The sequence below is a fragment of the Balaenoptera borealis genome (genome assembly GCF_965194805.1).
Source record: "Balaenoptera borealis genome assembly, chromosome: X".
NCBI classification, from domain to species: Eukaryota; Metazoa; Chordata; class Mammalia; order Artiodactyla; family Balaenopteridae; genus Balaenoptera; species Balaenoptera borealis.
This window is the reverse complement of record NC_138881.1, coordinates 91,917,919-91,942,721: the sequence shown is the minus strand read 5'-3', so window position 1 is coordinate 91,942,721 and position 24,803 is coordinate 91,917,919. Positions and strand designations below refer to the sequence as shown.

The window sequence follows — 24,803 nt, the reverse complement described above, 5'->3', positions numbered from 1 at the left end:
GCAATTTCACAGCAAGGGAAGGCTGGATTGTTTGGTATTGGAAGGAATGGGTCACCATGTGGCAAAACTTCCCAATCAGTGTGTCATACTGAAAGCCACAAATGGATTATAGGGGTGTAGAGCTATTGATCCCCTTGACCCTTAGGATGGCCAGGCAGGACCTAAAGTGGCCAGAGCTCCGGTAGCCTCCATCTCTGGCTATGAGCAGCCCCATCCGTTTACCACATTATGCTTGGCACATACTACCATATACTCTCTATGCCATGACATCGAAAAGATTGAGAAGCATTGCTATATGGAGAAAAATGAAGTTGCATCACTACTTCACATCACCTTACCAAGGTGACTTCCAGGTGGATTAGAAGCCTAAATGTGAAAGGTAAAACTATAAATGTACAATTTCTTTATAGTTTGAAATGGTGTAGGACTTCATAAGTAAGACCCCAAAGTCCAAAACATAAGGTCAAAAAAGTCATGAATTATACTACAACAAACCTAAGACTTTCAATTCAATGAAAGGACATCATAGACAAAGTTAACAGACAGATGATAGACTTGAAGATATTTGCAATGTCTAAAACTGACAAGGCATTGATATCTAGAATGTCCGGGAGACTCTGGTAACTTATCAAGAGAAAGGCAGAAAACACAACAGACAAATGGGCAAAGCATATTTACAGTACGGACAGCTCACAGAAGGGAAAACTGTATTGGCTAACAGGCATATGAAGAGATGATCGATCTCTCTAGTATTCAGAGAAATGCAAATTAAAATAACAGAGAACAAGTTGTACTCATCCAATTGACAAAAATTAAAAAGTCAGATAACACCAAGTGTTTGTGAGCATGTGGGGGGGAAAAGGAATTCTCGTGTATTACTGGTGGGAGTGTAGACTGGAATAGCTTTTTGAAGAGCAATATGATGGCACTTTTTGATGGTAACTATGTATATATTCCTACAACCCAGCAACCTCACTCCTGAGTATATATCCTGGCCAACTTCTCCATAGTTCTAAAATGGAACCCTTATGAAGATATTTATCATAGAATCATTTGTTTATCACAGAATCATTTGTGTTAAGGGATTGGCGGCAAACTAGGTTGTCCATCAGTGGGGGAATATACATAGAAAGCAAGCTGAATGCATACTATGCGTACTAACAAGGATTAGGAGAAGTAAAGTAGTTGTGCAAATACCAACATAGATCTTAAAAACATTCTCATGAAAGGAGAAATAGAATGATCTCTATATAGCCCAGTGACATTTGCTTGAATTTAAATACACACATACACACCAACAGTAGGAGACAGATATAGATGTGGATGTAGGTGATGTACACGTAGGTGTAGGTGTAGATCTAGATATAGATGGATATCTTGGACTGACATCAAATACATTCGAGAAATTTCCTGTGAGGGGACAAGAATGAGAGTGGAGATTTGGATGAAGGAAAATTTAAAAATAAAAGGAGGTGCCTTATATGGGCTAATGATTCTGTTTTGCCATGAACTGAGGGGTGTGACTAATCCAGCTCTCTATAGCTGAATTCCAAACCAAAAAAAGTTGTTTCAAGTGTTACGAAAAAGGAGACGTTAACTCCAAGCAGGGAAATACGAGAAGTCTTTTTGGAAGAGGTCAGATTTGAGTTGAGCTTTGAAGGATGGCTAGAACCTTGGTAGAGAGTTCTGGAAGAGAAGGGTATTTTTGGCAAGGACACCACTTGGTTGAAAGCCCAGTGGTGAGAGAGTACAGGGTGGATTTAAGAATCAGCAAGGAGACTGTTATACTTGGAGTCTAGGGCAGGTAAGGGTGTTTAGGGGAAAAATAAGCCTGCAAAAACACGTGGGAACTGAATGAAGGGCCATCAGTGCCCAGTTAAGGAGTACGGGTTTAGTTGCGAAAGTAATGGGGAGTGATTTACAGTTTTGAGCGGAGAAGCAATAGGATCAGACTTAGGAAGATTACTGTCCAGAGTGTTAGATTGTGGCAATGTTTGACTGGACACAGAGAGAACTCCAGAGGCTGTTGTCATTATCCAGGGGAGAGCTAATGAGGGACTGAGATAAGCTTTGGTATTGGTCCCTAAGGGGACCAATAATAGTGCTGTGGACATGGACTTGGGAAATTGACAGGACCTGAGAAATAAATTAGAGCGATGCCTCATCTTTATAGAGGAGGTGGTAGAAGCTGTAGGTGGTGGATGAAATCACCAAGAGACAGGCAAGAGCCTCTGGGCAGAATGGAAGGGACCAGTAAAGAAGATGGTGACATGATAAAAGACTAGAGAGTCCAGAGTATAGAGCAATGAAAGCCAAGGAGAGGGTTTCGGAAGGGAAACGAGTGTTTAGCAATGACAAAAGCTGCAGGGAAGGCCTATGGGATTCGAATTTAGCAGGGATCACTGGTTACTTTCCAGAGAGGACTTTCGAGACAGAAGAGTTGGCCGGCCCAGATGGCCTGGGGGTGGGGAGAGTGGTAGGAGAGGAAGAGTGGCGGCAATGAGTGATGTCTATCAAGAGGTTTGTTCTGGAAGGGTGATGGAGAGATGGAGTGGTCAGAGCAGCAGAGGAAAGATTTTTCTTTATTTTTTTAGCATCAAGCAGATGAGAGCACATCTTGAAGACCAACAGAAAGCAACCAGTCCAGAAGATAGAAGGGGAAGAGAGGGTAGTTACAGGAGTAGGGTCTCAAGGGATAGGAGGGTTCCTCTGAGCCCTGGAGCAGCTTACCTGGTCATGCTCATTGAAAGCTAGCCTTGCTGTACCTTGATTTCCACCTTTCCCCTAATCATGCTCCTTTGTTTTGCCTTTGGGAGAGCGCCCCTCTCCCAGATGACTTACTAGAGCCTTCCCCTGCCCCCCTTTTACACCTCTTCACTTTTTTTTTCCTTCTCCTGGGTTCCAGAGACTGGTTGAAACTAGACTAACAAAGAAACCTCTCTTTGTCAGTCAGCAAGTTGAGAGAAGTGATTAGCTGCTAGGTTCTTAGGCCAAAGGACCTGCAGCACTCAAAGCCTTGAAGGGGAAAGCACTTGAAGGTCTGTTTACCACTCAGCTTTAGGAGACAATTGTTGCTACTCTTGGCTACAGGCTTCACTGGGGACTTTATCTCTGCAGAATTCTCTGTTAACTTTTTCTGAAAGATTGCCAGCACCAGATCTAAAAGCTTTTAAGATCCTCATAAAACCAGAGAATGAAAAAAGTGGTGATGGATGGAGAGGTAAGGGGGGGCCATGGGGCCTCTTGCCCAGATAACCTCCCCAGGCCAGGCCCCTGGACAGGCCAGCCCCATTTTCATATCTTTTGTCCCCCAGGTCCTAGGGTTTGGCTCCTTTTGCTTTCTTTTCCAGCTGCTGCTTCCTCCCTCCCCAATTTTCTACCTGGATTCCTCTCAGAATCCTCTCCTGATTTATCCCTAACTCTGCTTTCTCTGGGAACCAGATTATTGTTTTAAGCTGTTTAAAGTGCTTTCATTTCTCCTATCTCTAAGGGAATAGTTGGGCAGAGTGAAATATAACAAAAATGTAAATGACACTGTGGCAGTGGGGAAGGTACAGAGGACCAAGAACTCGGACAAAACATGTCTTCAGTGAACTGTGAACATGGGAGCTACCTGCTTCCCTACCCACACGTGCCATTGACTCTGCCCTGGGCGTTGGCACCATTATCTTTGCGCCAGCCCAAACCATCTCCCTTTGAATTGGATACTACACCAAGGTCATGTAGATGTGGCGTGACATCGCTGATGGTCTGGTGGATTTCTCCACATTTGGATCACCAGGTTGCTCTCTCTGGCTCCAGATTTGTCTTGACAGCCTTGACTCAAGTACTAAATGCTGTGCATAGTTCCTAGCTATAGCTAATCCAGCCTTCTCCCTTTGAGCCAGGCCCAAATGGTCTAGGAAGTCATCTGTTTATCAGGAATGGCTAGCTCCCCTCCGGCTCACTCTCCAGCCTGGCCCCCAAGATCAGCTATGTCAACAGTGCTTTCTTATCCTCCTGTTGGACCCACCCTTCTCCCTCACCCCCAGTACTTCTGATGTATGTGCCAGCATCCAACCCTGGAAAACCCCGCTACCTGCTTTGCCTGCTCCCGCTCCTGGGCTGCCAAGTACTGTTTGAGGAAGCTTCCCCAACAAAAGTACGTTCTCTAGTGTCGGCAGAGCCCTCCGAGCTGCTTGGCAGCCCTTCACACTTTTCTAACAATTGACTTCCTGCCATGGCCTCCACAGCATTTCCTCCCCGCCCTTTGCCAGTCGTCCTCAACCTCAAACACCCTCACTCTCTACCTGCAACCTCACTTCCTACATTTATTGAGAAAACTGAGGTCAAGTTGAAATGGACTTTCTCCACTTCCCTCTGACTTACCAAAACTCATCCTGGCTCCTTTTCTTTATGCATCCTTCTCCACTCTCTAGTTTGGAGGGATAAAATGTGCTCCTCTATCTTCAAGACAGACCTATCGATGGCCCTTGGGTCCAGAATCCTATCCCTTCTGCCTTCCTCTGCCTTATGGTATATTCATGTGTGTACATAACTAGTCTCTCTGACCTGGACTGAGAGCGCCTCAAGGGCAGGGACTGTGTTACTTTCATCTATGTGCTCCCAACATGTGGCACCATGGCTGGCGCACAGTAGGTGCTCCACAACTGTTTTCTCAATTGATGAGTTATAAAGGGACGATGTAGATTGACTTGAGTTCTCTGTCCTTTGTGCATCTACTTAATTGGTTAATAAGCGTGCCACTGGGCAGCAAGACGGATGAAGGGAAGAGTCAAAAGGATTCAATAAGCTCCAGATCCAGGGCTTTGGGTGGAGTTACGTGACATTTTTGTGGGAATTTTGGAGCCAGAATTGACCTGTCTCTTTATAAAGGGAGTAGCAGAAAGAGCACCAGACTGGGACTAAGAAGGTCTGGCTCTGCTGCTCAGAAGCTGTGTGGCCACGGACAAGTTAATTCACTTCTGGGCTCAATTACTTCTCTAGTACTTTGAGGATGGGGTTATTCTGAACATTCAGTGGAGTCGTGGATGTGCAAACACAATTGAAATCTGAAGCGCCTCTCCAAAGCAAGCTTGTTTCTGATGCCACTAATAGCTCTGGAGCTTCTACTTGTCACCTATACCGCAGCAGCCTCCGCCAGCACAGCCCGTCTTTCCTGTTGTACACAGAGCTTGATTTCATCTCAGCTTCCCATTGTCCACCACGTAAGAGGAAAAGATATCAGAACTGTGGCGCTTCTTGCCCTCTAGACCCCCTTCCCCTCTCCTTTTTGGCCTGTGCACGGCTGTGCAGATGACCGGACTTGTCCATAGTGACTACTGCATACAGCCGGCAGGGGGAGCTGTAAGTCATCCCATCTTCTTGAACTCAAATCCATGGCTGGCTGGGAGGTGTAGGGTAGGCTGAGCCAGAGTACCAGCAAGCCCTACCATTTTAGCAGACTCCTGTGCCTGCGGGCATGTGTATTGGGGTTGGAATGCCTATTTCTTTATCTGCATGGGTGTGGAAATGAATGCTCCTCTGGTTCTAAATGAATGCAGGGGTGTGGGCCTGTAGGAGAACAGCAGGGAGACTATACGAGTAAGTTGTTCCTCTCCCTCCCCTGCCCTCCCCTCCCCTTTCAGAGCTCCCTGAGTTCTTTGGCAATGGGGTCCTAGCAGATTTCTTTGATCCTATCCTCCTTTTTCTCCTTCTGTTTAAGGAGCAGTAACTGGTCACTCCCTGTTACCTTCCACTCCCAAAACTTGAGGGCTTCTCACCAGAGACTTGGGGAAGCCAACGCTGATCCAGAAGCAATCAGCTCACACCAGCTCAGTACTGGACCAAAGGTTGTGCGGTATATCAATGATGGGTAATTTATTATGTCAGAGAAAAATGCCACAAGTATCCCTTTTCTAATGGAGTACGTACACTACAGCAAAAATTGCTGTAAAGTGAATTTCTGGCAACACCTGTTTCACTTTGATTTTTTAATTATAAAACCATGGCTATGTTTTGCTAGAAAAAAGAAAAGAAAAAAAGATTGGCTCCAGGTTGTAATTAAATCATGTGTTTTAAAATAAACCACGTATTTTTATTTTTATTTATTTATTTATTTTTATTGGAGTATAATTGCTTTACAATGGTGTGCTAGTTTCTGCTTTATAACAAAGTGAATCAGCTATACATCTACATATGTACCCATATCTCTTCCCTCTTGCGTCTCCCTCCCTCCCACCCTCCCTATCCCACCCCTCTATTCAGGTGGTCACAAAGCACCGAGCTGATCTCCCTGTGCTACGCGGCTGCTTCCCACTAGCTATCAGTTTTACATTTGGGAGTGTGTATATGTCCATGCCACTCTCTCAGTTTGTCCAAGCTCCCTCCCTTCTCCCTCCCCATGTCCTCAAGTCCATTCTCTAGTAGGTCTGAGTCTTTATTCCCGTCCTGCCCCTAGGTTCTTCATGACCATTTTTTTTTTTTTAGATTCCACATATACTTGTTAGCATACGGTATTTGTTTTTCTCTTTCTAACTTACTTCACTCTGTATGACAGACTCTTGGTCCATCCACCTCACTACAAATAACTCAATTTCGTTTCTTTTTATGGCTGAGTAATATTCCATTGTATATACGTGCCACATCTTCTTTATCCATTCATCTGTCGATGGACACTTAGGTTGCTTCCATGTCCTGGCTATTGTAAATAGAACTGCAATGAACATTGTAAACCACATATTTTTAAACTACAATAATAGGATAAGAGGGTAGGTCCACATCCTTTCTAAACTATAATGACAACCCTGTGCTGGACCGTCAATTTGCTCCTACCTTTCACAGCTTTACATTCTGCTCCTTGTTTCATTCAATTTTTTTGTCTACTGAAATCTCCTCCTCATGAGCCTGTATTTATTTAAGAGCTTACTGCCCTATGAGCCCAGCAAACAGGGGTTCTTGAAAACTGGGAGTTTGGTTAACTAGGGTTTTATTTCCCCCAAAGCAAAGCTTAGTCCATGGAGTGAACCCTCAGCCCCTTTTCACATACATTGTCTCAACTGATGCTCAAAGCAATTCAGGAAATAGGTAGGGCAAGTAATATCCCCATTTTGCTGATGAGAAAACTAAGGCCAAGAGATGAACTGGCTTTCTCAAGATCACAGAGTTAGAAAGAGAGGGCAGGAAATAGAAACTTAATCCTATGATTCTGCTTTAAATAGGTGAATTTTCTGTTTACTAGAAGTCTTTCTTAAGAGACTTGTGCCATCAAATCATACACAAGTTGCCCTTCAAATTCTAAGAAGGAAAACAAAATTATGGTAAGTTAAGTATTTCAAATTTTTCCAACATGTGTATTAGTTTTAGGTTAAATTCATCCTAAGTAGATAGAGCTGCATTTATTTTCTCATGCAGTCTGGAAACTCAGCACACACTTTATAGTACAGTGGGGCTCTTTGTACAGTCTGCATGTATATTTGAAGGGCTATGGGGACTCATTCAACCATTTGCAATGGTTACAGAGGTGTTTGGTTGTTCTGTTTTTATTTTTGTGGCCAACTATTGGTCATATTTCCAGTTTCATTTGATTTGGGGTTCTTGACCATCCCAATTATACTATTATCACAAAAGAAAAGATTTTTCTGGTTTCTGATGTAGTTTTAGGAACATGTTATAGAGAAAAGGGAGACCTGAAAATTCTTCATCAACTTATTTGCCTCTATCTAGCAGACATCTCTGCTTCATCCTATTTTAACAATTATTAGCATTCCCCAAGGGCAAGGGAAAATACGACACGTTTAAAGACAAAATTACCAATTTCTGCTCACCACGATGATCTTCAAATTAGTACACTGTACCTGTATTCCCCCTTCCACCCCTAATTGAATATGCTAGCATTAGGGGCTCGTAGCACATCAGAATTTGTCTACGAGAACCTAGTAAACTGTCCATTGCCCACAGACCAATCAATAAGGCCACTTTAATTGTGGAACAAGAAGGAATATTCCATCTTTTTAAGGTCTAGGACGTGCTATCCCTTGAAGTGCCTTTTATGACTTAATTGATTAATTCTGTTTAAGCGAGTTTCTATTAAATAGTACCTGTTCCAGTGAAAAGATTGGGAAAATTGAGATAAATTGTTCCAGTATCAATGAAAATGAAAATATTTTCTGCCCAGAGTAGCTCTCACTGCCCCTCTTCAAGTGGGTTTGTGTTTCTATTGATACTTTCAGAGCATTATTCATTGCAGAGAGGCAATATAAGCTTGGTAGAAGAAGCCGAGGATTTGGTATCACCAAAATTGGCTTCACCAGTTGCTTACTGTGTGAATTCAAGCAAATTCCTTACCCTGTCTATATTTCAGTTTCCTCATCTGCAAGATGCAGCTAATACCCACCTGTTAGGACTGTTTAGAGGATTAAAGGAGACAGGTTAAATGAGACGGCACTTAGTATGTGTTTGGTGAAAAGAAGGTTATTATTATGTTTTAGAAGAGAAATGTGAATAAACAGGTAGAAGGGAGGGCTGCAAAGCCTTGGCTAGCAAGAGTTAAACGTTAGCACTCTGGGAGGTGTCTTTCCAAAAATTTCAACATGCTGACAACAGCCAATGGGATGGGTGTGTGTGTCTTTGCAAACAAAACATGTAGATGCATGTCTTCATGCCTGGGCTGGCTGCTTCAAACACTGATTATAGCTTAAGAACTAGAAAATAAATGTGTTTTCATTTGGGTGTTGAGGGCAAGACTCTGATACTGCTTCTCAGCTATGGCAGACACTGAGAATTTCGGGGGTTCATTCTTTGGTAGACACCAATCACCTATTTTTTTTTTCTTTTTGGAAGATGGGAAGGGTCACTGGCTGTGCTGGCAAATTGTAGATTATGCTAACATTATCAAGCTGAACCAGGGCTTCCTGGGCCACCAAATGGATCTGTATATCTGTATAATATGAGTCTTTATCTGCCGACTTTAGACCTATTCTTCACCTGCCGGTGTTCTTTCTCCCTTATTTACTTCTGCAGACAGCGCTAGCCCATTAGTGCTGTTACTAGGAGAGTGGATTGTAGGGCTGTACGGACGGCTGTTTCCGCTTGTCTCAGTAGAAGGAGCCCAGAGTTGATGGGGAGGCCCTGATACTCACTCTGCCACTGACCAGCTGTGTGAAATTAGCAAGCCTCATTGGCTAACCACTTTGTAGCTTGGTGCCCTCCACCTACTTCACAGGTGTATTGTGATGCTCCAAAAGAATGGTGAAAGAAATAGTGTTCTGAAGTTTCTTAAGTAATCTGCCCTTGGGGGGGTATCATCGTTAGTTTCCTTCTTACCACATATTTCACGGCTAGGGAGAGATCCCAGCTACTTAGGCCAGAATCTGTTAAGTTCTTACACCCCCTCCGCCCTGGCCTCATAGCTGAGATGGGAACTCCAGCTGAAAAGTAGGGACAAATTGTAGAATTCAAGCCACCTGGTCCCTAGGCTGGAGGTCAGGGATTTCTGCTCCCCTTTTCCCAAAGGCCACAAGGGATTTTTCGGGATGGCAGCAAAGTCTTTTAATCTCATTTTGCCCCTAATGAGACTTGGAAGTGGCCTTCTCAAGGATTCCCACGTGCATATTTAATTCTATATTTTCATTCATTCCACAATTGTGCTTTTTCCACACAATTACGTTTTGAGGGTCTACTGCACACCAGACACTGCATCTCTCAGAGATACCAGGGCAAACGAAGTCAATTGAGCTCCCTGCCCTCTCAGACTTTCCAGTCTAGTGACAGAAACAGGTGCTGAACATCTCCCAAGATGGTCCGAAGGTATCTTAATCCCCACCTCTCCAGAGGTGAACTCCTCATCTTCCTCCCCTAAGCTTCCTCATGTCAGTGAAGAGATCCACTCGGTCGCCCAATCAAGAGACTTGGGAGTCCTCCTTCACACCTCCCTGTCTTACCCACCAATTCCAATCTAGCATCAAGTTCTATCATTTTTAGCCTCTGAAATATCTCTTAAATCCATCTTGTCCCTGTCTTCACTGCCATGAACCTAGTTCAGGTCACCATTATTTCTCTCCCAGAGATCACAACCTCCTCACTGGGTTCCCCGTCTCTGGTCTTGCTGCCCCATCCACCCCCTTCCACTTGTGATGTGTCCAGAGGTGATACTGTATGAACTTGAGTTAGTCCCTTTCCCTTTCTGGGCTTCAGCTTCTCCACCCTGAACTGGATGATTGCCTAAGTCTGGTGCAGCTCTCTTTTCTGTTGTTCCGTGATCAGATGTTTCTTGCTCGTACTCTAGTGCAGCCATCCAGACTTCCAAAGAAGATATTGATACACCTGGCCCTCTGGCTTCTTGGTGTGTGTATTCATTCATTCATTTCTCCATTCAGCAAACATTTACTGAGCACCCACTGTGTATGAGGCACTGTAGTTAGCACAAGTGATTCAGTGGGAAGTAAGACACAGGTCCTGTCTTCAAGGAGTTCAATCTCTTGGTGGGGGGGGGGGGTATGAACACAAATAGGCAATCAAGCCCAATCTGTGGAGGGGGGTAATCATGAAAGTTTCCCTGGAAGAGCTGATATCTTGGTTGGAGCCTGAATGATAAATAGGAGCTAGCCAGGAGAACAAAGGCATGTATAAAGGCCCTGAGGCAGCATGCTGGGAGAGACTAAAGCTAGACTGGAGAATGGCAGACCAATTGGGAGGCTGTGGCAACACTCTAGGGGAGAGACGAGGAAGTCCTAAACTAAGGCCATGGAGGCAGAGAAAAATGGACAGGTTTCAGTTATATTTTCAAGGTGGAATTGACAGTCCTTGCTGGTGAATTGGATGTAGAAGATGAGGGAAAGAGAGAGGTCATGGAGGACCCTTGGGTTTCTGGCTTTATCAGCTTTGTAGATGGACTGCTATTTACAGAGTTAGTTCCATTAACTCAGGAGGAAGGATCTGGTTTGGGGAATGAGGCTGGGGAAGAGATGATGGGTTCGGCTTTAGTCTTGTTGAGTTTGAGTTGGCATATCCAGGTGGAGAGGTCTGGTAAGCCATTGGCTATAAGGATCTGGCACACTGAGAAGAGGAATCTGGTCTGGAGGTTCAGACTGGGGAGTCATTAGCTTGTAAATGAGGTCCCTTTGAGGAGAATGAGCACACCCTGAAGAGCTGAGTGCCCAAGAGATCCAGGACATCAGTGCTAAGAGGGGAAATACTCTCCCAGATGTGGAGTGCCCGTTCATTCCTGGGCACACATCTCTGCCCCAAAGAGAGTTTCACAATGTTGTCTGTGCATTGCCCACTTATACTTAAGAGAAGGAGCATTAAGTACCCAATTATAACTTCTCCATTTTACCATAAACATGCCTTAAAGAAGAGAGGAAACAGATACGTTCATGCTATCTACCAGGTGTGTTACATTCACTGACTCAAATGCTCCCAATAACCCTACACTAGAGCTATTATTTCTTGGAGCCCTTAGAATCTCAGAGTGGTTAAGTCACTTGCCCAAGGTCACATAGCTATTAAATGGCACTAAGATCTGACTCCAGGTCTGTCCTACTCCAGAGCCTGCACCATGATACCACCTAACAGCACTCCACCACCTCCTGCAGTATAGCCAGATCCTTAAGAAAGCCTGTGCACACCGCTTTTCCCTTCTGTGCTTCATAAATATCATTTGCATCCCCTAGCTTAACACTTTGCTCTCCATTAAAATACAGATCCCCTGGGGAGAAGTAAAGCGCTAAGTTGTTGTCAGTCATTTATGCCTCAGTGGGAATGAATTTCAGATTCTTCCTTAAGAACAAATTTTAATTTTATGGGAGAAGGACACTGGAACCTTTAGGGAGCGATAAAAAGGCAGAAATGGGCTTTGTAATGAAAAGTCATTCCCCCCTTAGTTTCATAGTTCTACTTGGTTGGAGGCATGTGCTGTTAAGGTTCTTAGAAGCTATTTCTGCATATGTATACTACTTTATATGCCGGCCCATTTCTGGGTCAGCTACCCCAGTTATCTGGGGCTGGGGCTTGGGTGTGGTCTGATCGAAGGTGAAATTAAACTACACACTGGGGACTTCCCTGGTGGCGCAGTGGTTAAGAATCCACCTGCCAATGCAGGGGACACGGGTTCGAGCCCTGGTCCAGGAAGATCCCACATGCCACGGAGCAACTAAGCCCGTGCGCCACAACTACTGAGCCTGTGCTCTAGAGCCCGCGAGCCACAACTACTGAGCCCGCGTGCAGCAACTACTGAAGCCTGCGCACCTAGAGCCCATGCTGCGCAACAAGAGAAGCCACCGCGGTGAGAAGCCCGCGCATCGCAATGAAGAGTAGCCCCCACTTGCCGCAACTAGAGAAAGCTTGCGCGCAGCAATGAAGACCCAACGCAGCCAAAATAAATAAATAAATAAATAAATAAATATATATATATCTATATATATAAAGCCAATGTTGTCCCAAGCATTATCTAAAAAAAAACCACTACATGCTGACCTCAACCCACTGTGGTCAGCAGGAGGCAGCCAGCCTGGGCCTTAGGCTCAAGTCCCAGCTCACTCTCTTGAGAATTAGACCCTGATGTGCATATTTAAAATACCGAGCAGATGGAGGCAGGAGAGCTTGTTGGAAAGACTTGGAGGAGTCCCTTCTGCCCTGTCTGGGTCTATTTGCCAAAATAAATGACATGTATCAGGGCAGGGCATTGGTCCAAGTGCATTGAAATTCTGCTAGCGGTCCAAACAGTGATGATGTTTCAGATTGGTTCTGTGAAATGATCAGTTAGGAAGAGAGAAATGATGTGTGAGCATCTGGCTACTGCAGCCTACTGATGGGGACAGTCCCAGGGGCGGGTCTGGGGTGAGGGGGGGGGCAGCCTCAAGGACCCCCCAGGACATCTGCCACTGGCAAACAGGGAGAGAGCCACACACTGGCAACGGGTGGTCTAGTTTGAGTCCCACGCTGTTCCTCACTAGCTACGTGACCTAAACAAGTCCTTCCCATTCTCTCTGCCTCCTTTTTCCCCCTGTGTATAAAATAGAGCCTGGATGGAATGGTCCCTAAGGGCCCTTCTTGCTCCAACATTCCGTGACTTCTCTGACACTGGTTTGATTTCCTTTTCTCTGTAGTGGGAGAGAGGGAGAGGCCCACCCATCCACCTGCTTATCTGTAGCCGCTATGTTCTCACACTGCCCTCTGCTGGCCATTGTGAAAAGTGCCACCGATGGCTTCTTCGGAGGAAAACAAGCGAACAAACCCAAAAAAGCACTTCATCATTGATTTAGTATTAAGCGTCAGCAGTACACTGGGCATGGTGACAGAAAGCCTATGCATTGGAGACGAGGGAAAAGATCATACAGCTATACGCACAGAGTAAGCATAGCTAGAGATGGCTGGCAGAACAGCCCAAGAAAGAAATGTCCCTCTCAAATTTTTTCTTTGCCATCTTCGTCTGTTCATGGTGCTCTGTGCCACTGTATGAAAGAAAGGACCTCAGTGGATAGGAAGCCTCCTTGTCTCGTATCCTAGGACTGCAGGCTCCAGAAGGGCCTGGCACCACACTAAAGAGGAAGTTCTGGGCCAGCAGCACCTCAGAGGCCTTAAGACATCCCGCAGGCCCTGCTTCCGTCTGAGAGGTTTCTAGCCGGGACCAGCCCAGAAGTACACCTTCCTCCAAGGGGTACCATTTCAAATGCCCCTTTGGAAAAAGAATTCGAATTCAAAGAATCCATGAGCTCTTTCAGAGACTCACTTTAAGCTCTCTGACTGGAATGGAGGAGTCATGTGTGTGCCTATGGTAAATTCAGCCTGCCCTCCCAGCCAAGAGAAAGGGAGCGGGCCATGGAAGCCTGCCTTTTCTGGATGGAATCAGATTTCCTGTTAAATCCAGCCCGAGAATTGCCTCACTCCTATGTCTCTTTGCTTGTTCTTGCTGAGTGTGCACTCACAAAGGCAAGAGACCAGGGCTGGAGTGTGCCAGCCCATATGCCCACACCAAGCGCTGCTCGGGCTCTAGTGATGTGAGCAAGATGGGAACTGGGCCACGCCACAGTCTGCCCTCTCAGTAGCTGTTCAATGGTTTATCATGCTCTCACCTCCCCTCCCTTGATGCGTGAAAGCTTTGGGCAGGGCTCAGATTTCGGTCAAGCATTCAGTGCCCTGACTGCATCTCCTTTGCTGGTAATAACATGGTCTCGGCAAACCTATCGTGCCTCTCATCCTCCCACCAACCAGTCCTTTCCTCCCCCAACAGCTGGTTCTTCTCTGTCTCCCTTGTTCCAGCCTCAGGCAGGCTGCCCTGGCCTCATGCTCACACACACACACACACACACACACACACACACACACGTGCGCGCGCGCATGCGCGGGTTCTCCCGAACACTTGTTGATGAGTTTCAGCCCTGAAACACTGCCTTCCTCCCATCCCTCCTGTGTCCCTAAACCTCTAAGGGTTCCCTATTTCCTGCCACATCAAGTCTTCAACTTCCCTGCCTTGCTTTCCAGGCCTACTTCAGCTGGGGCCCACTCAGCCTTTCCAGTGTGGCCCGTGACTCCCCTGAGCCGTGGACAGAATGTAAGCATTCCGCAAACCCTCCATGGCCAACCCTGCCTTTGTGTTCCCGCAGCACTTCTGCTCCATTCCGGACTTGAACTGTTTGCAATGGTTTTGTGTACGTTAGTCTTGAAAGCTAGGCCCACATTTTAGACTTCTTTGTTAATCCTCTACCACAACCCAGCACTATTTTTTTAAGTGTTGTTCTTTTACTTTTTAGTTGTGTGTGTGTGTATATACAGTGAACATTTATTTTTATTTATTTATTTTTGGCTGTGTTGGGTCTTCGTTTCTGTGCGAGGGCTTTCTCTAGTTGCGGCAAGCGGGGGCCACTCTTCATCGCGGTGCGCGGGCCTCTCACTATCGCGGCCTCTCTTGTTGCGGAGCACAGGCTCCAGACGCGCAGGCTCAGTAGTTGTGGCTCACGGGCCTAGTTGCTCCGCAGCATGTGGGATCTTCCCAGACCAGGGCTCGAACCCGTGTCCCCTGCATTGGCAGGCAGGTTCTCAACCACTGCGCCACCAGGGAAGCCCCACAGCGAACATTTAGAAGAGTAATAAATAAGAGAATCATTGTAAACAGAAGTCCAACCAACAGGAGGTAAGAGCATAAAAAGTAAAAGTTAACCTCCCACCCCATCATTCCCAGAAATAAGCCTGTTAAGCATTCTGCAGCCTAGCACCCTCTGTAGGTTGTGTGTTAGGGGTCCGGAAAGTTTGATTGGTGGGTGGCACCCGCAGAGAATTGCATCTCCTTGGGAAGAGCATCTTTTACTTCTTTGCAAGAGTCCCAGGTCTTCGTGGGCCTGATTGACAGTGGAAATTTTAGTCCAAAGGCCCCGCATAACTGGCAGCCACTTGCGTCTCCAGTACGTGACTCTAACCACTGCATAAAGCATCTGTCCTCTTCTCAGCCCTTTCAAAAGTAAATCTTGAAGGTGAATATTAAAGGGCATGTTTAATGGACTTTTCTCAGAGTTTTGCACAGGTTTGTAGGAAATTGCGGACAGTCGGTAAAAGGGGCTAAGGGGCAGAGAGGGAAGTGTTTATGAAAATAGGCTTTCTACCTGATACGGTGTTGTGTTCTCTGAGAGTTAATGCACATTACTAATGGTTTTCATTTTTCTGCCAAGAAAATTCAGTCCCTACTGGGATTTGTTCTAAACAGACTAGCCGGCCTCTGTTGCACCCACTGGGGTTAATTCTCTATCTCGGTCAGCTTGAAAATGTCAGCCTGAACTCTCAGACTTAATTGTTACAGACACTTTATCACCAGGGCATTCAAAATCCTCAGGCTGCTCCCTCTTGCTATCATAATTGATACCTAATGGATATTCTCAGGCTTCTTGGATTTTACACATTCAACACTGTACAGATGGCGGGGAGCGCGGGGGCGGGGAGGAGTAAAGGGAAGAAGAGAGACATAGAGAGGGAGCAAATAAATAATGCGTGTGTGTTCGCTGTGAGCGTCTGTTTCTAGCTGTAGTGCTGGGGTTCTGGGAACTGCCGTCAAAGATAAGCTGACAGGTTGGTTGGTCAACCGTGGGTTTCTGGGTTCTCCTCCCTCTGGCCCACTGAGGCAGTGTTCTCCAGGCACAGCCATTTCCGGACTTCACTGCAAGCATGCGGTTGGCCATTTGGACATGGGTTCGAAAACGTCCTGATGCTCTCCAGAGTTCTGCTCTTTCACTCTTTGGACAACCTGACGGATGGCCTAGCATTAACTAGGAAGAGGACAATATTATCCAGCCTGAATAACTAATCTCCTAAGAAGTACAAAGTTGAAGGATCTTGGTGCACATGAATCTTATTAAATGTGCTTATAAAATATGCTCTATCCAAATAAGCTTAGCAGCCCCTAAAATAGCCTGTTCTGATCCGTGTCTGGAACTTTGGCATGCTTCAGAGGTCTCTAAGCCAAAATTATTCAGTGAAGTGACGACAGTGTTCTTTGTGCATGGGAAAATGGGAAGCGGGGATGGTAAGTCCTCTGTTGCCTAATCGTACTCCTTCTGTCCATCTTAGGGGCGACCAGGACCAATTGGAATTCAAGGTCCAGTGGGTCCTCAAGGATTTCCTGGCCCTAGTGGTTTATCAGGGTTGAAAGGAGAAAGGGGCTCCCCAGGACCTCTGGGACCGTATGGACCGAAAGGAGATAAGGTAAGAACACCAAAGCTTGATTTTTCCTTTGACTCATGGGCTGTGAGTGTGAAGGTAAAAGGTTCTAAATCTCAGTTCTGTTTATTTATGGAAAGAATACTAATCCCAAATACCTTGGTGCCAGGCTACATACTTTAATAAGAGACAGGCTGGGTGTTGTGCTGCTACAGCCCATTTTTGGAGAGATCCCCATAGCCAGCAAGTCAGAAAGTGCATGTATAAGCTATTTGCTAGACAAGTGGGCTGACCGTGGTGGGAAGTCATGTGGATTTGAACTGGGCATGGGTCAGAAGGCCAATCAACAGGGCAGCAAAGGAATCCAAGCAAGGGGAACGGGATGCAAGGGGTCAGAATGCTTGGAAACCAGCTGGGCCACAAATATAGGGAAAGAGATGCAAGGAAGATTGGTCATGTCATGGTGACTGGCTGACTGAGGTTAGCAGTTCAGTTTATGTTATCTGCCGATCTTAATCACCTCCTATTCACCCCATTGGTGAGGGAGGGATTCCTACTCTAGGGTCCTGGGGATGGCCAAAGACATGACACCTGACACTGGACAGAAGAGATCAACAACAGGTTTATTAGTCACATACACTCACAGCACGGGGTGGACACACCCCATGCAGGGCCACACAGGGCTTGCGCTGTGGAACAGAATGAGCCAGAAGGGGCTGTGAGAAGCAGACTTTTGTCATGTCAACAGGGTGAGTGCCCCTTGATTCTCGAGGGAGGATATGACTGGCTTGTTTGAATAATTCAGTGGGCCAGCAGAGGACGGAAACCCACTACTCAGGAATAAGCAGGAACTGCACCTGGTCTATTTAATAAGAAAGGTCATTTGCCCAAGAGACCTTATCTTCAGAAGCAGAGTGGAGAAGGGAACTTTTGCTTAGGCCATTTGAGGCCCTCCCAGTTTTCCCAGACGTCACGGCAGCATGTAATATTGAGCCTTGTTTTTAGGTCTTACACCACATTGTCTAAGACAAGAACTGTCCGAGACTTTAGATAGAGGCTAGTGATTGCTTGGAAGTGGAATAGGGAGCAAGGCGATGCAATGTGGGGAGGGAGGTACAAAATACTTCTTAACGACTTAGGTCATGAATCACATGAACAAACCCACTTCATCTAATGGAGATCAGTTATAGCATCTCTTACATTCCTCTCCCTACTCCTTTTTTTAGGGTCCCATGGGAGTTCCTGGCTTTCTTGGCATCAATGGGATTCCGGTGAGTGTGTTCATAGAAGCATTTTTGAAATTTATTTTAATGAAGTGCAGTTGATTTACAATGTTCTGTTAGTTTCTGGTGTACAGCAAAGTGATTCAGTTATACATATATATACATTTTTTTCATATTCTTTTCCATGATGGTTTATCACAGGATACTGAATATAGTTCCCTGTGCTATACAGTAGGACCTTGTTGTTTATCCATTGCATAGAGGCATTTTTAATACAACCTCTAGGTTCTGCCTCATAGCTCAAGCACTTTGGCCTTAACAACACCCTGTCTCAGGCACACATGCTCAGGGTCAAGTGTTGAGATGTGCGTGGTAAGGCTTAAAGGGCAGTGCTCACCCACAGTTTCCTTGGGATTCAGTTACGGGCAGAGCTAAACCATGTGGTTGGGGGATGCAGAGACATGTGCAGGCATAAAAGACCATCAGTATCTTAGACAGAATGAGTTAGGTCTTATGGCTTGAGGGGAGCTTTCATTGGGGATGCGGGACTGGTGTGAAGACAGTGCCACATTAGAGCACATACATCCTCATTATAAGAAAATTAAGAGGGTACATGAAATTAGATAGAAAAATACTTAGTGATACCTTAATACATTTAATTTCAATAATTTCTTCTCTTCAGCCTTATTTCAGAGTGAATTTCCCTTTAGTTGTTTTTTTTTTTTTTTGACTCTTAAATACAATTTTTAAAGGTTGCTTTCTATTTACAGTTATTACAGCACATTGGCTATATTCCCTGTGCTGAACAATACATCCTTGAGCCTGTCTTACACCCAATAGTTTGTACCTCCCACTCCCCCATCCCCTATAGTGCCCCTCCCTTCCCCCACCGGTAGCCACTAGTTTGTTCTCTATATCTGTGAGTCTGCTTCTTTTTTGTCATATTCACTAGTTTGTTGTAGTTTTTAGATTCCACATATAATTGACATCGTACAGTATTTGTCTTTCTCTGTCTGACTTATTTCACTTAGCATAATACCCTCCAAGTCCATCCATGTTGCTTTAAATGGCAAAATTTTGGTCTTTTTTATGGCTGAGTGGTATTCCATTGTGGTATATATATACCACATCTTCTTTATCCATTCATCTGTTGATGGACACTTAGGTTGCTTCCATATCTTGGCAATTGTAAATAATGCTGCTATGAACATTGGGGTGCGTGTAACTTTTTGAATTAGTGTTTTTGTTTTTTTCGGATATATACCCAGGAGTGGAATTGCTGGGTCATATGATAGTTCTATTTTTATTTTTTTGAGAAACCTCCATACCGTTTTCCACAGTGGCTGCACCAATTTACATTCCCACCAACAGTGTAGGAGGGTTCCCTTTTCTCTACATCCTCGTCAACATTTGTTATTTGTGTTCTTTTTGAGGATAGCCATTCTGATAGATGTGAGGTCATACCTCATTGTGGTTTTGATTTGCATCTCCTGATGATTAGTGATGTTGAGCATTTTTTCATGTGCCTGTTGGCCACCTGCATTTCTTCTTTGGAAAAATGTCTATTTAGTTCTTCTACCCATTTTTTAATTGGGTTGTTTGTTTTTTTGATATTGAGTTGTATGAGCTGTTTATATATGTTGGATATTAACCCCGTATCAGTCATATCATTTGCAAATATCTTCTCCCATTCATTAGGTTGTTTTTTTGCTTTGTTGATGGTTTTTACAAAGTGGCTACTCCTAAGGTCACTTGGAGACAGCCTCTTCCATTCATCCTGAGGAACTGGCTTTGCTGGAGATAAGTGGGGAGTCTGGAGCTTGCAGACATCTCCTTTTCCCATTTCATCCAGCCCAATCCCTTAGTTTCTCCATCTTCACCCAATATCCCTACTTATCCTGCCACTGGAGATTGCATGGTAACATTTCTCCAGCCTTTAAGATACAGTATTTGGAACTTACTGCTATCACTTTTTAGTTATATCCTTCAGCACTTCTCTATATATTTAATCTTTAGCCTGGACTGTGTTTGCCTCTAGCAGTGGTTTTCAACCTTAAGAGAAGAACCAACTCTTGTGTAGAAGCTCAGCATATATAGAACAGGAAAAAATGGAGCTCCTCCATTTGAAGGAAGTCCTACAGCATGCCTTTATCTTTCAAACAACCTCTAAGGGGTTCTTTTGAATCATATCAAAGCAGTTTGGTAAACTCTTGACTTAACAGCTTCTTGTGTTACACTACATAATCATCTAGTATCAGCTAAGGGGGTTCGAATTTCTTTGTGCCAATCTATAGGTATTTCTTGAGTACCCGCTATGTGCTAGCACTCTACTATGGGAATACAAAAAAGGCATATGGCTCTGCCCTCAAAGGTATTATCATCTGATTCACTTTATCCCCAGATCTCGTATACATTTGTGGATTTGGAGAATAGAAGGCTCACTTACCTTGTATTTGTTATACGTATCAACAAATCGGCCATCATATTTCTGCCTGTTATTCAACTGCAGAGTCTGCAAAATGCCCAGGAAGGGGCCAGTGGGGAAATAAGTGGATGGGGTTGGCCACCCTTTTATGCCATCCGCTGGCGTTTTCTCATGGCTGTGTTCTATGACCACGTCATCCAGAGTCTCCACTCAGAATGTGTATCTTGTGGGAACCAATGGGTGAGGGAAACTAGCAAACTGGAGGCCACCTCTTCCATTCATCCTGCGGAGCTGGCTTCACCAGAGATGAGTGGAGGATATGAAGCTTGCAACAGTACTATACCGTTCCTCCTGTAGTCTCTTTTTAATGGGGGCTGGAAGGAAATGAATCCTGTGAAGCAGAGGCTGATTCCGGTTCTGAGCTGGAACCCACCCCAGAGTCCAGCTGGACACTTCTGCCTCCAACTTGTGGCCAACAGAGCCAGAGGGCTTCTAGAAATTGACCACTTCTCTTTGAGGGCTTCGTTGCTTGGGAGAATGAGTCGCAGCTGTCCAGATTCCTCCAAATGAGTGCGCTGCTCCCAGTAGAAGTCCCCACTCCCTTGGCCCTTCGCTTGGCCCTTCCCTTGACCTAAGGTTGTACATTTTTTCTTTTGACTTTCAATCGCTTTAGCTTCAGGCTCCAAGCCTCACTTACTCTAAGAAATTATTATCCCCTGTTCCCTCCCTCTCTTCCAGCTATTCATGATGTATTAATGAGCACCTCCTGTTGACAGCTTACGTCTCCTTTCCATCTCTATTCTTCCAGGAGTCTTTGGTGTCTGTCCCACACACTCTAGCTCCTTATTACATATGGTGCATGGTATTTATTGACTGTCTTGTATGATAGCCTTATCTAGCTCCTTGAAAGCACAGAGTCTGTCTTCTGCTCCCCTCAGAGGCCTCAGAGACCCCAGGGCTAAATTCAGCATAGAGTAGGAACTCCAGAAATATTGGGGGGACTAACTCCAACCTCTAGTGCCTGTAGAAGCAGCAGTTCTCAGACTGGCAAGACTCCCTCAGACAGAGGAAAACACAGATACCCTCGGCCCAGCCAGACTAATTATTTTGCCCAACTTTCAGCAGCACTTTATTAAGCCATTTGGCTAAAACCAACAGCTTCCCCAAAACACATCTTACTAAACTGGATCACTGCACAAATCTGGTTTCCCCTCTTAATATTGGCGGACTGCTCACATCTGCGTCACTGGTTTTGGTCCCAGAACTCCATTTTTGCTGTCATGTAGACACTTTCCACATGAATGAGCAAGAGCATCCAAGTCTGTGCACTGAGGGGCACGGCCACCAGTTGAGAGTGAACAAACAAGCAGTCATCAAGATATTCAACATTAAAACAACGTGGACGAGGGGCGGTAGGGCTGTGGCTTTTAACGATATCACAGCTGTGAGTTGGGCTGTTGGCACCCACAAGAAATGTAGGTTGAGCCAATGTTTTCAGTTCAAATAAGTTGGAAGCAGAAGTTTTCAAGTTATCCTTTGCAATTTATGTTTAGCTTTTCCCATGGAGTCAATCTCAAACATTTCCCCGCCGAGAGACTCATAAATGAACACACCAGGTTTATATCTTCAAAGTGACCACATACCACTCACCAAATGGAAACTTTTCCTTTGCACTCTGGGTTCTGAGGAACATTGCTTTTCTGGAATACAGCAGATCCACCTATTCTGTGTGTTCAATCCCCTGTGATTATATAGAACCATGGTTTTCTCCCTCAAAGAGCTGCATTCCCTTGGAGAGCTGGCACACACATATGTAAAGTCATTATCTCTACCCAGAAAGGGCAGAACCAACGTCCCAGGACTAAGGAAGATCCCTAGCACTGAGCCAGCCTGTTGTCTTGTCTTAACGCATCTCTGTTACCCAGTTGAGAGATAATCCCTAGCAAACTTGGCCGGGACATTTTAAAATGGTGATTAGGATCCCAGGAAGAAATAGACACTCCACCTGAAGGGGTCGACTAAATAGAGTTAAGTGAAGGGTTTATTTAAAGGATGCAAGCAGGGTTAAGGGAAACAGCGGTGCAGGGTGAAGCAACCAGCACAAAGCTGTTACCACCCCTAGTCCCAAAGGGGAAAGGAGGAATGGTAATACTGGAACCCTGTAAGACCTGGAACCATGGAATAACAGTTGCCCAGTGGGAGCTAAGATTATAGAGAAATGTGGCCATTGCCAGAAATATAGCCAAGGAGGGAGGGCATGGGAGAAATAAACAATCTGTGCTTGTCCTTCTCATGCTCTCCCATCTCCTGCTTGTGCCTCCCAGTGACCAAATATAACTGGAAGACAGAGGGAAAGGGAGCCTAGACAATACCATCCGTGAAGGTCAGCCTCCCAAGGCACAGATCTAGGGAAGGTAGAGTGTAGATCTTCAGGGCAAACAGGAATAGCCATCTCATTTGGTAATAAAATGTTGATGACTCTAGTAAGCTGTCTCAGTTTCCCCAGTGCAACCAAAACTCCTCACCTGAGTCTGGAGAGGCATAGCTTATAACAGGTTTATTGCAAAGATATGTTTATTGACCACTTCTCTGGACTCTGCATTCCATGAGTCCAGCAGTCTAGACTCATACTCTTGCATTAACAGGTCATCTATCTCCTACAACTATAATAGCAATGAAAATGAAACAGAATTCTATGGAGCATTCTCACAATAAGCATTTGACAAAAGGTTGTTTCCTCTAATAATTTGAAAAGTTGATTTTTGAACACATGGCACGTTTCCCTCAAATCATTAAATATATACACATATATATTATATACATATATATTATACATATATGTATATATATTTTAAAGCCAAATATATATTTTATATATATTTTAAAGCCAAATAAAATATATGTATATACATGTATATATATATGTGTATGTGTGTGTGTGTGTGTGTGTGTGTGTGTGTGTGTGTGTATATTTGGCTTTTAAAAGTGTGTATGGGAGGGTGGGAGTCTACCTTTTATTGACCCATCTAGATTTTTGGTCTTTCAGGTCATCTCTTTGTTCCATACCCAACACACAACCTGCTTTTGATAGATTGAAAAAGATATATTTCCTACAAAGAGGTAGATTCTATGCACCAAGGAAGCACAGAATTATTGAATTCAGACACCAACTGTATGTGAATGATTACTGATTCCCCAGCAAAACAACTGCCTCAGTAATGAGTATGAAGAAGAGAAGATACAGTTCCCTGACTGAAGCAATAGCATGACGTGAGATAATGACAAAATAAGGTTCAAAGTGTGGTTCTTCCTTGACTTGTTTATTTTTGACCAAGCAGCATTCAGGAGAGGTGGTGCTATGGAAACTCCTGCTCTTGACCAAAATCCAGCCTCATTTCCCATGCAGAGCTTCCCATACAGAAAGCCGTGCCAGGCTACCCAGGTTTCAGTCTGTTCTGAGGAATTTCCAAGGCCTGGCATGATTCCCTGTTGGTAGCAGTCCAGCTGCCTGGCAGCTAAGCCCCATCTTAGTACATCTTAGTACATCTTTGTACTGAAGGAAGGTGAAGTTGCAGCAACCCGTGTAGCCCATCTCTTCATGTTTGATCCCTTTGGTTTCAGCTTGGATCCTATTAAAGCATCGATCTTTTGGGGAGGGGTAACACCGAGCTGTCATCAGCCACCTACACCTGAGTATAATGAACAGCGATGGCAACAGAGGTGATGGGGCAAAGGGAGTGGACAAGGAGCCAGAGTTTGACAGCATCCTTGACTTCTCTCACTGTGGAGCTTGTCAGAGTAGCTGAGAGTCCTGTGACTGACTTGATCCCTTCTTTCTCTTTGAACAGGGCCACCCTGGACAGCCAGGGCCCAGAGGCCCACCTGGCCTGGATGGCTGTAATGGAACTCAAGGAGCTGTTGGATTTCCAGGCCCCGATGGCTATCCCGGGCTTCTCGGACCACCCGTATGCTGCCAGATCTTTGTACATTATTTCAAATGGCTTTGCTTGCCTCCCAGTGTGCCCTATCTTCTGCTTCTCTGGAGAGCTCGTTAAGTAGCCGAGGGGCAACCACTGCAGCCCCTTGTCCAATGCAGGAGTGTGTGCTTGCAGCACCACAACATTAAAAGTCTAAAGAAGAACACCAGTTGCAGGGAAGTGGACACATGCTACACTACTTAGGGTTTGGTTTTTTTTAATGATGCTTTTAGAGTTGGCAAGATTGTGAAAAAACTGTAGTAAATTTTAGAGCAAAGTACACACTTGGGCTATTTGACATTTTCCCACATTAGACGATACTGGGAGATGCAGTACTTGGAAGGCTTACATGGGATCATGGGAGCACTAACAGTGACCCAAAGGGCTTGGCAAGCTTGGTCTCTACTAGCGATTCTTAACCAGCGGTGATTTTGCCCCGCCCCTCACCCCCGGGGACATTTGACAGTTATTATTGACACTTTTTGGTCTTCATAACTGGGGGTGTGCTACTGGCACAGGATAGCCCCCCATCACAACATCAAGGAATCATCTGTC

General features: G+C 45.0%; 1 protein-coding gene across 2 annotated transcripts in view; it reads left to right on the top strand.

Moving 5' to 3' along the window:
- The window catches only part of COL4A6 (collagen type IV alpha 6 chain), a 291,365-nt gene that overhangs the window by 203,953 nt on the left and 62,609 nt on the right, over positions 1-24,803 (top strand). For both annotated transcript variants that reach the window (XM_082376976.1, XM_082376977.1), the window contains 3 exons: positions 16,534-16,668; positions 17,850-17,894; positions 24,120-24,236. In XM_082376976.1, the coding sequence (XP_082233102.1) occupies positions 16,534-16,668; positions 17,850-17,894; positions 24,120-24,236 (297 nt within the window). The remainder of the gene's footprint in view (positions 1-16,533; positions 16,669-17,849; positions 17,895-24,119; positions 24,237-24,803) is intronic.